General features: G+C 58.8%; 5 protein-coding genes across 5 annotated transcripts in view; 2 read left to right on the plus strand and 3 right to left on the minus strand.

Moving 5' to 3' along the window:
• SPBR_09155 (uncharacterized protein) overlaps positions 1 to 3066 on the minus strand; it is a gene marked incomplete at both ends in the record, with an annotated part of 4148 nt that extends 1082 nt beyond the window's left edge. The window contains 3 exons of the mRNA XM_040767281.1: positions 16 to 2525; positions 2628 to 2745; positions 2812 to 3066. Of these exons, the coding sequence (XP_040621740.1) occupies positions 16 to 2525; positions 2628 to 2745; positions 2812 to 3066 (2883 nt within the window). The remainder of the gene's footprint in view (positions 1 to 15; positions 2526 to 2627; positions 2746 to 2811) is intronic.
• Positions 3067 to 3865: 799 nt separating this feature from the next.
• Positions 3866 to 6703, plus strand: SPBR_04080 (uncharacterized protein; the record flags this gene model as incomplete). The annotated part of the gene is made up of 4 exons (XM_040762364.1): positions 3866 to 4036; positions 4116 to 4394; positions 4466 to 5668; positions 5999 to 6703. 4 exons carry the CDS (start codon positions 3866 to 3868, stop codon positions 6701 to 6703), a joined length of 2358 nt encoding a protein of 785 aa, XP_040621741.1.
• A 2935-nt stretch (positions 6704 to 9638) lies between these two features.
• SPBR_04180 (uncharacterized protein) lies at positions 9639 to 11374 on the minus strand (the record flags this gene model as incomplete). The annotated part of the gene is made up of 2 exons (XM_040762463.1): positions 9639 to 10776; positions 10959 to 11374. 2 exons carry the CDS (start codon positions 11372 to 11374, stop codon positions 9639 to 9641), a joined length of 1554 nt encoding a protein of 517 aa, XP_040621742.1.
• A 1185-nt stretch (positions 11375 to 12559) lies between these two features.
• On the plus strand, positions 12560 to 13165 carry SPBR_04466 (uncharacterized protein; the record flags this gene model as incomplete). Its single annotated transcript, XM_040762749.1, has 1 exon — positions 12560 to 13165. The coding sequence occupies one exon, from the start codon at positions 12560 to 12562 to the stop codon at positions 13163 to 13165; it is 606 nt and encodes a 201-aa protein (XP_040621743.1).
• A 352-nt stretch (positions 13166 to 13517) lies between these two features.
• On the minus strand, positions 13518 to 14680 carry SPBR_04302 (glutathione S-transferase; the record flags this gene model as incomplete). Its single annotated transcript, XM_040762585.1, has 3 exons — positions 13518 to 14378; positions 14472 to 14606; positions 14666 to 14680. The coding sequence occupies 3 exons, from the start codon at positions 14678 to 14680 to the stop codon at positions 13518 to 13520; spliced, it is 1011 nt and encodes a 336-aa protein (XP_040621744.1).
• Between the last annotated feature and the right edge of the window lie 148 nt (positions 14681 to 14828).

Consider the following 14828-nt stretch of genomic DNA (forward strand, 5'->3'; position numbering starts at 1 on the left):
GCCGAAGACGACGACGGACTGGCTGGCGCCGTACAGGACGGCCAGCAGCACGGCGCGCGCACGGCCGGCGCGCGCCTCGCCGCCCAGCTGCGCGCGGTACCACTGCGCGACGGTGCGGGCGCCGCGCACGGCCTCGGCGACGACGGCGGCGGCGGCGGTGTCGCGCGTGGTCTCGGCCTCGAGGGCGGCCAGGACGCGGTAGCGCGCGAAGCCCGTGGCAAAGACGAGCGGCATCAGGCTCGCGGCGACGAGGCCCAGCTTCCAGCCAAAGGCCACGGCGACGACGAGGCCGGCGACGACGGCAAAGACGCTGCCGAGCACGTGGCCGAGGATGGCGCCGCTGAGGCCGTTGAGGCGGTTGGCCTGGACAGACAAAAAGGCGGCGAGGGCGCCGGCGCTGTTGCCCGGCTGCGCAAAAAAGGCCATGTCCTGGCGCAGGACGGCGGCAAAGGCGACGCTGCGGGCGCGCACGACGAGGCGCGACGACGCATAGGCAAACGCGAGGTTCTGGACCAAAAAGGCGGCGAGGATGACGGCGGCGAGCAGCAGCTGCATGCCGGCCCAGAAGCCGACGCCGTGGCCGCCCAGCGTCGAGCGGGGATCCGTGAAGCCGAGGACCATGTTGCCGAAGAAGATGGCCGTCAGGGGGTAGGCGAGGCCCGTGACGGCGCTGCCGACGAGCCCGACGGCCATGACGGTCTGTTCGGGCCGGTTGAGCGCCCAGAGGAAGCCGATCGACCCGAGGCGGGCGGCCCCGCCGGAACCAGCCTCGACTTGCTGCGCCAGGGCCTGGGTCTCCGTCTCCTTGTCCGGATCGCCGGTCGACGACGTCTTGGCAGTGTCTTGCGGGAGCACGGCAGCCGCGGCCGCAGCTGCTTGGACCGTCTCACCACCGGCCACAGCGCGTCCGCTTCCCCTTCCATTTCCCACGTCTGTGCCTTGCCGAGCAGCGGCATCGTCGAGGAGGTCCTGGGCGGCGGCGAGCGAGGCATACGTCCCCGCCTTGGCGAGCAAGTCGGCGTGCGTGCCCTGCTCTGTGATGACGCCGTGCTCCATGACGACGATGGTGTCGGCGTGCCGGACGGTCGACAGGCGGTGGGCAATCACAATGGTGGTGCGACGCGTGGCGCGGCCGCTGCGCGCGAGCGCCGCCTGCAGCCGCGCCTCGGATTTGGTGTCGAGCGCGGCGGTGGCCTCGTCGAGCAGGAGGATCTGGGGGCGGCTCACGACGGCGCGGGCCACGGCAATGCGCTGGCGCTGGCCGCCGCTCAGGCGCCCGCCGACCGCGCCGACGCGCGCCTGGTAGCCCGCGGGCAGCTGCAGGATGAAATCGTGCGCGTCGGCCGCCTTGGCCGCGTCCTCGACCAGTTTCTGCTTGGCCGCGTGGCCGGCGTGTTCGTGCTCCGTGCCGACGAGGCCAAAGGCAATGTTGTCGAAGACGGTCGCGTCAAAGAGGAACGGCTCCTGGCTGACCATGCGCATCTTGGACCGCAGCCACCGCAGACGCACGTCCTCGATGGCGCGGCCGTCGACCAGGACCTGGCCGCGCAGCGGCGCGTAGAACCGCTGCAGAAGATGCACGAGGCTGGACTTGCCGGACCCCGAGGGCCCGACCACCGCCACGGTCGACCCCGCGGGCACGTCGAGCGAGATGCCGTCCAGGATGAGATGGCCGATGCGCGCCGGGTAGACGAGCTGGACGGCGCGGAACTCGATGTGGCCGTCGAGGCGGTCGGGCGTGACGGCGTCGGGGGCGTCGGCGTCGACGGTGGGCGCGCGGTCGATGACGGCAAAGACGCGGTTGGCGGCGGTGGCGGCGAGTCCCAGGGCCTGCAGATGCGGCGCGATGTTGCCAAAGAGCACGGCGCCGGTCATCATGGCAAACTGCACGGTGACAATCTGCGCCGTCGTGATGCGGCCGGCCGCCAGGAACAGGTGGCCCGCCCAGCAGGCCAGCGCAAACGACGACAGCATCATGCACATCATGCCGCCGATCAAGACGCCCAGCCAGCGCTTGGCCCGGGCGTCGGCGTCCAGGGCCGGCGCGAGGGCCGCGTCGTAGCGCCGCGCAAACCGCCGCTGCGCGCCGTACGCGGCCACCGTGCGCATCGACGCGATGGCCTCTTCGGCAAACGACGCCGCGTCCGCAAACCGCGCGAGGGCCGCGCCCTGCGCGCCCTTCATGCGCACGCCGACGACGACCATGAAGGCGGTGACGGCCACCGGCAGGCTGAGCAGGACGAGGGCCAGGCGCCAGCTGCGCAGGAACGACACGACGAGGGCGCTGACAAACGTGGCCGCGCCCTGAACAATCAGCCCGACCTTTTGCGAGACGCCCTCCTGCACCGCGTTCATGTCGGCCGTGATCTGCGTCGTGACCGCGCCCGTGCCCAGGGCGTCCAGAAAGGCCGCGTTCTGCCGCAGCAGCGCCTCGAGGTACGCCGCGCGCATCCGCTGCGCAATCCGCTGGCCGGTCCACGTGAAGCCGGCGAGGAACAGGCTGTAGCAGACGAGACCGCCAACGCCTTGCGATGGGACAGAGTGTTAGTGTGATGATGGGGAACGGATGATGTTGTATGTCTTTACGTTTGCCTCCATCGGATGTCGTCGCAGAGCAGAATTCTTACCAACGTAGACAAAGTAGAGGCACAGGCTGCTGACGTCGCTGGAAAAGGAGGACAGCTGCTGCGAGGCGTCGGCGTCGGCGTGGTCCGAGAATTTCCCAATCAACGATCCCAACACAATCTGACCGATGCCCGGTTAGCACGCCTGGAAAATGCAAACGGAATGTCGTGCGTTTGCCTGTCTCACCGTCATCAGTGGCATCGAAGAACCAGCGCCGCACGCCGCGACACCGCTGACAAGCATCACGAGGCGGTCCACCCGGTCCGCATAGCGATAGATGGCTCCGTAGCCGGCCGTGCTCGCGGGGAGATCGATCTGGCGGGCGAGGCACGCGAGCTCGGCCTCGTCCAGGCCCAGTGGGTTGAGGTTGGGGTTGGGGTTGGGATCGGCGCTGGGGCTGGGGCTGGGGTCGTCACTGTCTGTTTTCTCGTGGAGAGACATGTTGGAGGCAGAGGATGTTGTGATTGCGAATTGTCTGGATATAGCGACAGCATAAATAGAGTGACGCGATGGACTGATGGACTGGACTGGCGAGGGAATCTACGAATTTATGGACGTGGTCGACTGAGACCGTTCTTATTATAGCAGTTTGACGGCGGTAGCATGAGAGCATATAGTCGTGAAGAGGGACATGGATTTTCAGATCCGGAGGCTCGTTTACGTTAAGAGAAACGAAGCTGGCGTGTCCTCGTCGGCGTCTCTCGTCAGCTGCCGGATGGACTAGGACTCTAAGTCGGCTACGCACGGTGCCAATGTCCATGGCTTGACAGACTGGACCCGTGTAATACGAACTTATAATCCAAGTCCGTTGCCCGTTACCCCTATTAAGACCAGGGTATTGCAAATTGTGGTGTGTAGATGTCTGGCTCCATTCGTTGAGAACGGCTGAAATGCGGCCATCTGATTCGTCCGCGTCTTACTTTCAGCCTCGTTTATCGAAAGGGGAACGAGGCCAGGGACAACGTCGTCCAATCCGCCTGTCCCCGCATCGGGCAAAGTGACCCTTGTCATTGTCGGCGAGATGTCCAATTGTCAGAGGTACAAAGCAACACCAACACGGTCGCAACGCACATCCATCTCGTTCCACTTCGTTCAACTTCGTCCAACTTCGTTCAACTTCGTTCAGTCTCATTCCTTCTCGTTCCATCTCGTTTCTCAATCAATTCAATTTCCTTCAATTCTTCGTCCTCGTTTCTCTCTAAACGAACGTAGATCTCCTACTCGTCCGCAGCTGTTCCAAATGTCGACCGAAAGCGACACCGCCGATACTGATAGCCTGGCTGGCACGTTTGTGGTCCTGCAGGGCTTGCAGGACTTGCAGGCGGCTGCGGGCCGCGAGCAGCCTCGGCGGAAGCGAGCGCATCGAAAGAGCAAGCAAGGCTGTGCCGCATGCCGGCGGCGACGCGTCAAGGTACTTCCTCTGAGGGTCCTTTCTTTTGTTTTATGCCACCGGCGCCCTCGGACGGCCACTACTGACACGCTCCGCTCAGTGCGACGAGAACGAGCCGTGCGCTCACTGCGTCCGGCGCAAAGAGCAGTGTCGGCGGCTGTCGGCCAAGGACACGAAAACAAAAACACACGATGACCACGCGGCCCAAGACGCCCGACTCGACATTGCCCGCAGCCTGTCCAGCCCACGCCTCGAGAATGACGCGGACCCGCACGTCAATCTGTGGCACCTCGAGCTGTTCCATCACTTTGCGCAGCGGACGGTGGCGACGCTTTCTTTCCCAGATGTGTGGCCCACGCTGCTGCAGCAGAGTTTTCATGTGCGTGAGGCGGCGCCTGGTTCTTGCCTGTTCTTGCATCACGACACTACGCGCGACTGACAACGCCCTAGGACGAGTGCATCATGTGGGCCATCTTGTGCACGGCCAGCTGCCATCTGGCCGCCCTCGCGCCGCAGGATCCCCGGTACGCGGGACCGTCGCCGGCGTCTCTGCCGTTTTTGCCCAAGGCGCTCGGCCTGTTCCGCCAGAACCTCGCCCGGCCCTTCACCAAGGCCAACGCGGACGCGCTGATGGGCTGCGCCATTCTCATGAATTACATTGCGTGGACCAGCCTGACGTTCCTCGACGGTGACGGCAATGCCTCTGGCGGGCTGGACCTGTCGCACGACCCCCTCTTCCTCCTCAGCCCAGGCGTCCGCCACGTCTACACGCAGGCCATGCCCGTCTTCATAGCTGAGCAGAGCGTGTTTTTGTCCATTGCCTTTGAACATCCGCGCCGCAACATCGAAGCAGCCCTCGCTCGGCACGGCCACGATCCCACTCGATTTGTCGAACCTTTTATGCGCTGCTGGGACGGCCCAGAGTTTCAGCAGTTTCGGGGACCCGACGGAGTGGCCAGCACGCTGTCGAGCTCATCAACTTCATCAACTTCATCGACGTCATCGACGTCATCGACGTCATCGACTCCATCGCCTGCCTTGCGTCCATCGCGCACGTCAGCGTCATGGCTGCTCTTTACCGAGTTTGAATACGAGTTGGCCTGGGGCAGGATTGCCAAACTGCTGACGGCATCCTCGACGGCAGATGACACCCAGCCAGAAGCAGCCACGGCCAGCTCCAACACAAAGAGCCTGGGTCAATGCCCCCTCCAAAAGCTCAAGACGCTGTTCGCGATGCCGGCGGACCCCGAACCTGAACCTGTGCCCGTCGCGCCCATGGAGCTCGTCGACCCGCAGCTGACCGCCGCACGCACAGGCTACGAGCGTGTGGCCTGCTGCCTCTCGCCGCTCTTGTGCTGCGCAGCATTGTCGGCGTCAGCATTGTCCTCCTCCGCAAACGGTGACGACGCGTGGTGGTGCACCGCCGACGGCCGGCGCCTCTTCTTCACCATTCCGCTCCTCTGCAGCGGCCCCTTTTTGCAGCCCGTCGTCCAGGGCGACGCGCGCGCCTTGCTTCTGCTCTTCCACTTTTACCGGGCGGCGCGCATCGTGCTGTCGGCAACGGAGGAGGCGTGGTGGGCGCGCGAGCGGAGCCGCGTCATGGAGCATCGGATTGGGACGGAGTTGCGGAGACGGGGGTTCACTGCCTGTCTCGTGAGAGAATGACCGGTCCATGAGGGTGCATTTCATGTGGTGCCAGAGTGCGGTGGTGCAGTGCTCGCGACGCTGTCGGACAACTTGTCTCTACACGGGACTGGACACTGCATCTCAGACAGCATGACTGCTCTGTATATCTCAACAGTCCCTGCTTCATAATATGCTACTACGCTAATATCCTAATCGATGCCGGTTCCTTGCCTCCTCGTTTTCCCTCTCTGATACGCTCGCCCACTCTTATACGAGGAACGTGACCAACGACCGAGCAGGAACAGTCGTCCTGAATGTGCCGTCGTGCGCTGCGGCGACCGCTTTGCGTGCCGTCAGATCGTTGGCGTTGTCGGTCAGGTAGGGCACCATTTTCTTCGCGTGCCGCTTGGCGCCCGTGAGGGAGAGCGTGACGTCGTACGCCGTGGTGTCGTTGTTGATCACCTGCGTCGCGATCTTGCCGTCCGTGTTGCGGAACGCGCTGGTGTAGAGCAGGCGGGCCGACGACGTCGCCTCGACGCGGCGCGCGCCGGGACGCGCAAAGCGGCTGAACTGCGCCATGGACCAGAACCGCTTGGACGGCACAATCGTGTCGTTGAGGAGGTTGATGAGGCCGCTGTTGGTCGTCGAGTTCTCGGCGCCGATCCAGTACAGGAACCCGCTGACGTTGGCGTCCACGAACGCCGTCTGCACGTAGCGCGCCCACCGCAGGCCCTCGCCCGGCCCGTCGACATCGTAGAAGACGGTCGGCGTAAAGCCGCCCGCGAGGTCGGCCCACTCGCTGAGCCACGTCTTCTTGGTCGTCGAGAGCGGGTACGTCGGCGCTGCGTCGTAGCCGTGGCCCGTGACGACGTCGAGGTACTGCTCCGCGGGGTCCGGGCCGGCCTGCAGGCCCGCCATCATGGCTTCCTGGTCGTCCCAGCCGATGCCGTCGCAGCAGGTGATGCCCACGTCGAGGCGCGCCCGTCGGATGGTCTTGGCCAGCACGCGGATAAAGTCGGCCGCCTGCGTTCCGTTGGACAGCATACCAGCATAGGGGGCTAGAAAACTGTATGTTAGCTTTGACATGACAAGAAAAAATAAAGAACATCGTGGCCTACCCGCAAGCTGAGGCTCGTTGAGAAAGCCCAGCTTGTTCACTTTCACGCCGTGTTCTTCGTAGAACCGGACCCACTGCACCAGGTAGTCGGCATACGCCTGCTTCCAGTCGCCCGACGCACAGGCCGCGCCCGTCACGCCGCAGAGGTAGCCGCCGTTGTTCTCGTCGTCGTTGGTCTTCATGAACCCGGGCGCCGACCAGGCGTTGCCGTAGAGCGTCCGCAGCCCGCGCGCCCGTGCCTGCTGCGCCAAGGGGAACTGCGCGCTGTCGTAGCCGTCCCACGTGTAGCGGGGCGCGGCGTGCGGCGACCCGGGACTCACGGGCTCAATCGAATTCATGAGGTCGCTGGTCGACGAGTTGCTCGACCCGATGCCGTTGCGCAGAATCGCAAACCCGGCGCCGCCCCTGTCCAGGCTGTACAGCAGGTCCAGCACGTCGGCCTGGTGCGCCGGCGAGAGGCCGTACTTACCAAAGACGTCTTCGGCGCGCTGGAACGCCTGGGACGCGCCGAGACCGTCGACTTCCTGGTACTGGACGGACGTGTCGACCACGATGCGCACCGACGGACGGTGGCCCAGGGCAGACGCAGAACACGCCCGCGCGGCGGCGGCCAGGACAAGCAGGCGAGCCAGAGCGGATGCAGACATTGTGGCAAGGTGAATAAGACTGGTGGAGAGCGAAGGGGGACGTGGCGGTCGAGAAGCACAAAAGCACGCGGCCGTCTATCACCGGCGCCGCGATTTCTTATATTGGCATGCATTGGCTGGTGATTTCGTCTCCGTGGATCGACAAACAAGTAGGCAAGGTCACCACGCCGGGAGAGAAAAACCGAATGCAAGCCAGGGACGGATGGGCATCGATTTTGATTTTCCACCAGTTACGACGCGCCCGCGGCCGTGACTATAGCAAAAGGTGACATGGTGTCGTGGTTGCTGAGGTTAGTCGACGTAGTTGGGGAGCACGCTTATTCCCAAGCTTGTTCAGGTCGCACCAGACTTGGCCGACATGGCTTCCTTTCCCCAGACAACTTGGCATCAGAACCCCGGCACTCGTCATCAACTAATGCAGGTTAAATGCAATGCACAATGGAACACTTCGGCTAGTCCCTCTACTCCACTTTCCACAAAATCCGGGTTGAAGGACGGCTTTCCCGGTGAAGTTTGTTCTCTTTTCCTAATTCGTCTAACCATCTTCGTCGTCTCCTTGAGTCTTCCTCTATTTAACCGACACAAAGGCCGGTCCATGCAACGGGAAAACTGTACGAATTACTCCGAACTCTGTACAGGGACGCTCTGCGGGGACTGAGGGAATGCTCTGCAGAGATTTTGGCCCCGTTACGTAGCCGGAGATGGTCTGCCGTCGATTCCTAGGAAAGGGACCATTGAAATGCTATTACTAAATTTCTCTCGGGGGTACATCATAAACGCGTCAGACTACAGAGTGCTCGTCATGCTCATTACACCGGAGGAGAATATTGGTGTCGAGCCGGGTAGGATCATCCGGAACAGCGATCGGCCGTCACAGAGTGTCAAAAGATATGGCCCCGTATAAGAAAGATGCATCGTGCCCGACAAACTCGATAGCTCTAAATATACGTGTACTCTTATAACAACTGTCACATGACCTATTTTCGTCGGATTCTTTCACATGATGCGAGTTTTTTTAGGACGATTATGGACGTCCCACAACGAAAGGTTAAGTCAAGAGATTGATTTTTAGGCGAAACGGTTTATTGACGATAAGCATCGACGACGAGAGGAGACGAACTCCGCGGGCCGCCGGTAGACGAGCTCCGCGCGGTATTACGGACGGTTAAGTGGGTGCTGTGGCCAGCACTTACTAGGAGAGTAGGGGCGTGGCACAACGGTAATAGGTAATTGAAAAGGGCAATGTAAACGAGAAAGAAGAAAAAGAAAAGAAAAGAAAAAAAGAAACTACGAGTATGCTTCTTAAGGCATGCCGCCCTCCAACTGTGATGTGCCAACTGTCCTTTTTTCGACCTCTTCGGCGCCCCGAGGTACGGGCAAGTGTGTACATATTTGGATCCTGCCAGGCTGCCCACCCGTACTTTTATGGGAGTGGGCAAGGTTTTCGCCCATCAATCACAGCTCGTCAGGATGCCCCTCTAGGTTGAATCACACCTGCGGAGTGCGGCTTTACAAGGGTAAGGTATGAGCCACAAGAAAGATACAAGAAGATAGCTGTCCGTAGCTTGCTCGTGTTGCCTCTGTGTTCTTCTTGCTATTTACTAGCTGGGCAGTGGCTGCAGAACAGCTGTGTCTTGGTCTTGGGAGCCGATGATAGCGGCACTACGCGGCGGGTCGATCCGCGCGGGAAGCCAGTTCCACAACGGACTTCTCATCCCTCAACGTTTGGCTGCGCATGCCAAGTGCATAGATATAGTATGTACTCGTACTGCGCGTCGATACAGTTTTCTTCTTATATTGTTTGGTATAGCTCGGGCAATGAACAAACAGATAGTGAGGCCATGGTGATTTTGTCTGTCAATTAGTAAACAACACTTTTGAAATCTACTGCAGTAGACTCCGTGTAGCGCACCCGCCAGTCAGCACTGGTTCCAAATTGCCCAAGTGGACCACTCTTGCGTCTGCCTCCTTGTGCCTGCTTCTGCCGCATCTGCCGCCGAGTATCAACCAATTACAATATTTTGGTGGCCCGGTGCAGGAATGTGGCATAAATAGTTGCTTTCCTGAGAGAGTTATAAAGAACGACGCCGACAGGCGGAGAAGGATGAGCACGCCGATGATGACTCTTAGTTGTCTGGCTCTATTGCACTCTCTAAATAATTTCTTCACCGCCTCCTCTTAAACATACCACAAAGATGCATCTATCCCTTGTCCTTGCTGAATGGTCTGGTGCCTATCGTGCCTCTTCGGCGAGAACTACATCGGCTGCTTTGCTGTTTCCCGCTGCATTGCCTCGTCCAAATAGCGCGGCCACCTGGGCTAAGTACCTGTCGTTGTCGGCTTCTTTCTTTGCCAGCACATCCTCGGCGTCCATTCGCCAGATGCGGTACAAAGAAGAAGCTCGTGGGAACCCGTTGGAGCCAAAGAGGGGCTCAAAACGATGTTCTGCGAGCTGCGTGACCCCATTGAGGCCGAGGACGGTCGCAAACAGCCAGAGCCGCTCCGACCGCCAACTTTCATTCATGACGTCGCTTAGTCGTGCGCCAAGGGGAGTGGCTGTTCCGATCATGCGCAACTCTTCCTCTTGAAATTGGTCCATGAACTCGCTGCGCTCCGCATCATATGCAGAATACCCCGTCGATGCGTTTTCGTCAAGAGAGGTCCAGCCGAGCCAACTCGGGGCGTCCATGCTTTCGACGGGGGCCGCGATAATGAACTCGAGATCATACATGGCCGTCACGTTCCAGTCGTCGTCCACGATAAAGTTGCAAGGGTTCTTGTCACTCAACTGCAACACAAAGGGCCCTGTATTTCGTCGTTTGTTGACAAAGTGTGGCAGCAGGGAGCGAATAAAAACCCACGCGGCCATCTGGAGCTGACCATCAAACCTGCTCACCACGGCATGGGGCGCGGCCAGAAACCGATGCTCGTGGAAGCTGATCATACTGTCAATGTAATCGTCTACGCGGCTGAATGTCTGATTCGGGGGTATCGTCCGCGGGGCACCCTCACTCTCATGGATCGTGATAGTGCTAACGAGCGGCCGGTTGTCCAGTGTAATGGTGCCGTCGTCGTTGAAGCGGAAGGCACCAATACGCGGCTGCGGAACGCGGGCCAGAGACAACATGATTCGTGAAAAGGAGCGGTAGAGGTTTTGCTTCTTTGCCGGATCAATCTCGCTCGGTGGCCGAATCCGAGAATCTGCTGCCACATTCAGCAGCGTGCCCATAGACGGACCAAAGAACTCGAGAAGCAAATAACCGGTGTTGGGTGGGAGCTTGACAGATGAAGGGAGAGTGACCGGAAGGTAGTCCGACGGTACGGGGCGACCGCAGACGCCGGCAATAGTTTGGCGAATACGAAGCCAAGCTCTGCGAAGGAAAGAAACACTGCGAGCATGGATAAACTTTAGTTATTAACATAGCTTGCTCAAAGAGTGCAGAGACAGAGGGGGAGAAAAGAAAAGAAACCTACATGTCTTCCGTTGGGATACCCAAAACCGTAAAGGAACGGGATCCGAATGTCCGGGCAGTACAGTTGGATCCACACGTACATGGCCACCTCACAACGCATCTTTTCCAGGATAGAACCCGGGTGTACGTCCTCGCCACAGCTCGCCGGTGTGGGAAACCGTAAAATCACATTATGGCCCTCTTGTGGCCAGTCGTGTTCTCGTACATCGCGCTGCTTGGTATATTTGTTTTCTGGCGTATCGTGGACCTGGACGGCAAGTACCGTATTAAATCCGCCCTGAAGAGAATCAGACACGTTGCACTCGATGCGTCGCGAGTCCAGTTTGAGGTAGAAGGCAACAAGCTGCTCCAGCGACGCAGCTTTGGGGTACAGGTCACGAAGAAAAGCAAGGTTCTTGTCGTGCTTTGTCTTTTTCTGAAGAAAGTCGTCTTCCCAATCAATGGCCTCCTCGTATCCAATGATCTTCCCGTCCAATTCGAATGTCTTTTCCACCATGGCGGGCTAGTCTTTTCCATAAACGGTCGTGTAAGTCACAATAACGACTGATGATGTCTGTTCTTAATGGAAACAAAATATCTTTGCTGACCGCTTATTTTTTGAGTTTGATTGTGTAGGATGATGTGCATGCCATTCTACAGGAATGGCACTCTCAGGGGCAGGACCACCTATCTAAGGACACGTGACCTTCTGGGCTGGTGGTGCCAGGAGGAGTGAAGGTCACGGGACACAACATGTGACTAGCACACGTGACGCAATTCAGGGATTAGGAAGGTAAATCCCAGAATTGAGGCAATTATGGATTCAGGCGGAGATTCTACACATATACACAATAATGCATACGTTTTTGGCCAACTGTATTTGACAATTGTGGATGACTAATACTTTTAGCCAAAGGCATCCAGAATTCAGGGAAAAGAAGAGGAAGGTTGACAGGAGCTTCTGTTCGGTACTCCAGTCGGCAGCCATCGAATCAACCGACTAGGTAGTGATAGCATCCTGCAGAAATGGCGGGATGCTCTTGCCATAGTCATGGATACGCTTCGCCATTCAGCTGGTGAGTGTTGAGGTGGCTGGGCAAGGCGTCTCACCTTATTTCAATATCGTCCACCACGTATCCTTGTACTAAGCACTACATAGTCAACCACGCCATATAGTTCTGTGACAGTTTATTCCCTAGAGGGTCTGTCCAGCTAGACGTTAATAGACAGGATTGATTGAGAAAAGCGGATAATAATAAATAATAAATAAATAATATCCATTTACGAAGCCAGCGGTTTTACTGGACGGTCGCATCTGCTCGGTCGCGTTAACTCGACCTCGTCCACTGCCAAGCCAATAAATAATCCCAATCCAGCTGTTGAATACGCCACACTTCCAATGGAAGGCCTCGTGTATGTCACCAAACAACGCTTCGCAAAGGATATGAAGTGCCCAAGGGTATGTTCGTGTACAAAAGCGGACAAGGTCTGGAGCTGAACCGTAGTGTTGGGTTGGAGTCGATTTAGTAACCTTACTCTGGACAACAGACTCCTGCTCCCAGAACAAACAAAAAATATCAATTCCCACTCCTCACTTCGTCCTTGTTTGAATTCAAGGTCTTCTTCTTAACAGCATCAACGACGACTCCATCTCCCTGCATAGCAACTTCACATGACAGCACCCCGTCTTCCATCTCCCGCAATGAGATTTCCGTCCATCGTCGTCCTCGGCAGCCTCTTATGGGCAGGCGCCGTCGCAGCATCCCGGTGCAAACCGTCCCACACACCGTCGTCTTCCTCCATCATCCCGTCCTCCGTCTCGTCCTCCTCGGCCGCCGCGTCGTCCTCCTCGCCGCCGCAACTCCCTCCCTGCTACACCAACCTGCTCGGACCCAACTACCAACCGACCGACGTCGCATCCAGCAGCAACATTGCCAAGTCGTATCCTGTCGCCTGCCCTATTGGTGGTGGCAACACCTGTGTCCGTTTTCTCGACACGAATAGCCATGTCGGCGGTTTTTCCTTCAGCGTTACCGTCCCCACCGTCCCCGGCACCTACTACGCCTTCTACACATATGTCCGTATCGTTGCTGCCGATCCCTCCCTCCCGCTGATCTGCACCGTCACAAACAGCGCGTCCACCACGTCCCAGGCACTGCAGCCCGGCGACTATCCTGTGCTGCTCGATTTCTTGGCGGGTGGCACCTCGTCGACAGTCACGTGCAGCAGCTCGGTGAAGACGACCCTGGATCTAACGGCGTCGGCATTTTCCATTATCAGCACGGACCCGAGTAAGGGGTGTGCGTAGGCGAGACGCGAGGGATGGGAAAGAAGGCGAGGGACGAGGTGAAGGTGGTATTCTGGCGAGACAGGCAAAAGAAAGGAGGCGTGGTCCCCAGCTTTTTGTAAGCTATTGTGGAAACCATGTGCTCCGTTATGAGATACGCACACGCGATTTGACTTTTGAGTCCTTGAACATAATGTGTGCGCCTCATATATAAAAACAATACATTTCGAGTTAAAATAATATAGTCATACTTTCGTCGCCAACTTTGAAAAGAGCGCAACTAGAACAAACGAAGCATGGCGCCACGAAGATGATTGTCAAGTGGCACCGACCCCACGTAATCCAATCTCTAGGACATTGCATTCCGGACTTGTTAATCCTCTCCCTTCGGCAAGGGCTCAATCAGCTGGGCTGGCCCTGTCGGAATGATCAGTGGGCCCTGTTCTTTGAAGACCACCTTGTGCCGCGACCGCGCATAGCCCTCGATGTAGTGGCCAATGTAGGGCGCCGTCGTGGCGTGGAAAGCGCCGCGGGTCTGGTCGCGCACGGCGGCGCCGTCCCAGTAGAGGCACCGCAGCCACAGGTGGAGGTGCGGGTAGTCGTGGCGGATCGAGCGGAGGGTGCACTGGAAGACGGCGGCATAGGCGGAGTCAAAGCGCACGAGCGTTGTGTACAGGCGGACGTCGGCCTCGGTGAGGGCGTCGCCCAAGAGAAAGGGTTTGCCGTGGGCGGCTAGCTGCGCCTCCAGCCGGTCGAGCGACGCGAAGAGCGCCGGCACGTGTTCGTCATAGGCGGCCTGCGCGGTGGCGAAGCCGATCTTGTAGACGCCGTTGTTGACCGTCGCGTAGACCCAGTCGTTGAGGGCGTCGATTTCGGCGCGCTGGGCCGCCGGATAGAGACCGCCGCCGGGCTGGTTGGCTTCGCGGCGCGCCTCGGGCAGGAGGCTGTCAAAGGCCGATGCCAAGATGCGGATGATCTCGCTCGACTCGTTGTTGACGAGCGTGCCGGTCTTCTTGTCCCAGAGCACAGGCACGGTGTAGCGGCCCGTGTAGTTTGGGTTCGCTTTGAAGTACAGCTCCTTGAGCTTGGTGAAGCCGTACAGCGGATCTTTGGGCAGCGAGCCACCCTCGCCGCTAAAGTACCATCCTTCAGGGCCCATGAAACTGTGCAGCTGGTAGAGGTCGACAATGTCGTCGAGGCCCTTGAGTTTGCGGACAATGAGTGTGCGATGGGCCTGTAAGGATGGTCAGGAACGAAGGGAGGAAGGAAAAAAGAGACGAGAAAAAAAGAAATGAGGGAAGCGACAAACGAAAGAAGAAAGTCATACCCATGGACATCCCGGCGCAAAGTATAGAGCGTAGCGGCCCTTCTCCGGCGGGTAGCGAGCACCGGGTTCGCTCGAGATGGTCTGGCGGAACTCGCTGTCCGGGCGCACAAAGCTTCCGTCGGCGGCTTGGTACGACTACGCGGTGGGTTAGCACTGGGTTAACAGTAGTTGGATCGGGGTTGGGGTGAGCTTACTGTTGTTGTCGTCATATTTGATGGTCGTGTAAGTGAATGGTTGACGTGAGACGTTCTGATTCAGTTTGTTGATGTTTAACCTCCCGGACCATTCAGCAGTGGTTCATGAAGATCGCAAAGCACTTTGAGTTTGGAATTCATCGTCACTGTCCATGCTCTTTAT

Source organism: Sporothrix brasiliensis (assembly GCF_000820605.1).
Source record: "Sporothrix brasiliensis 5110 chromosome Unknown Cont16, whole genome shotgun sequence".
Taxonomy (NCBI): Eukaryota; Fungi; Ascomycota; class Sordariomycetes; order Ophiostomatales; family Ophiostomataceae; genus Sporothrix; species Sporothrix brasiliensis.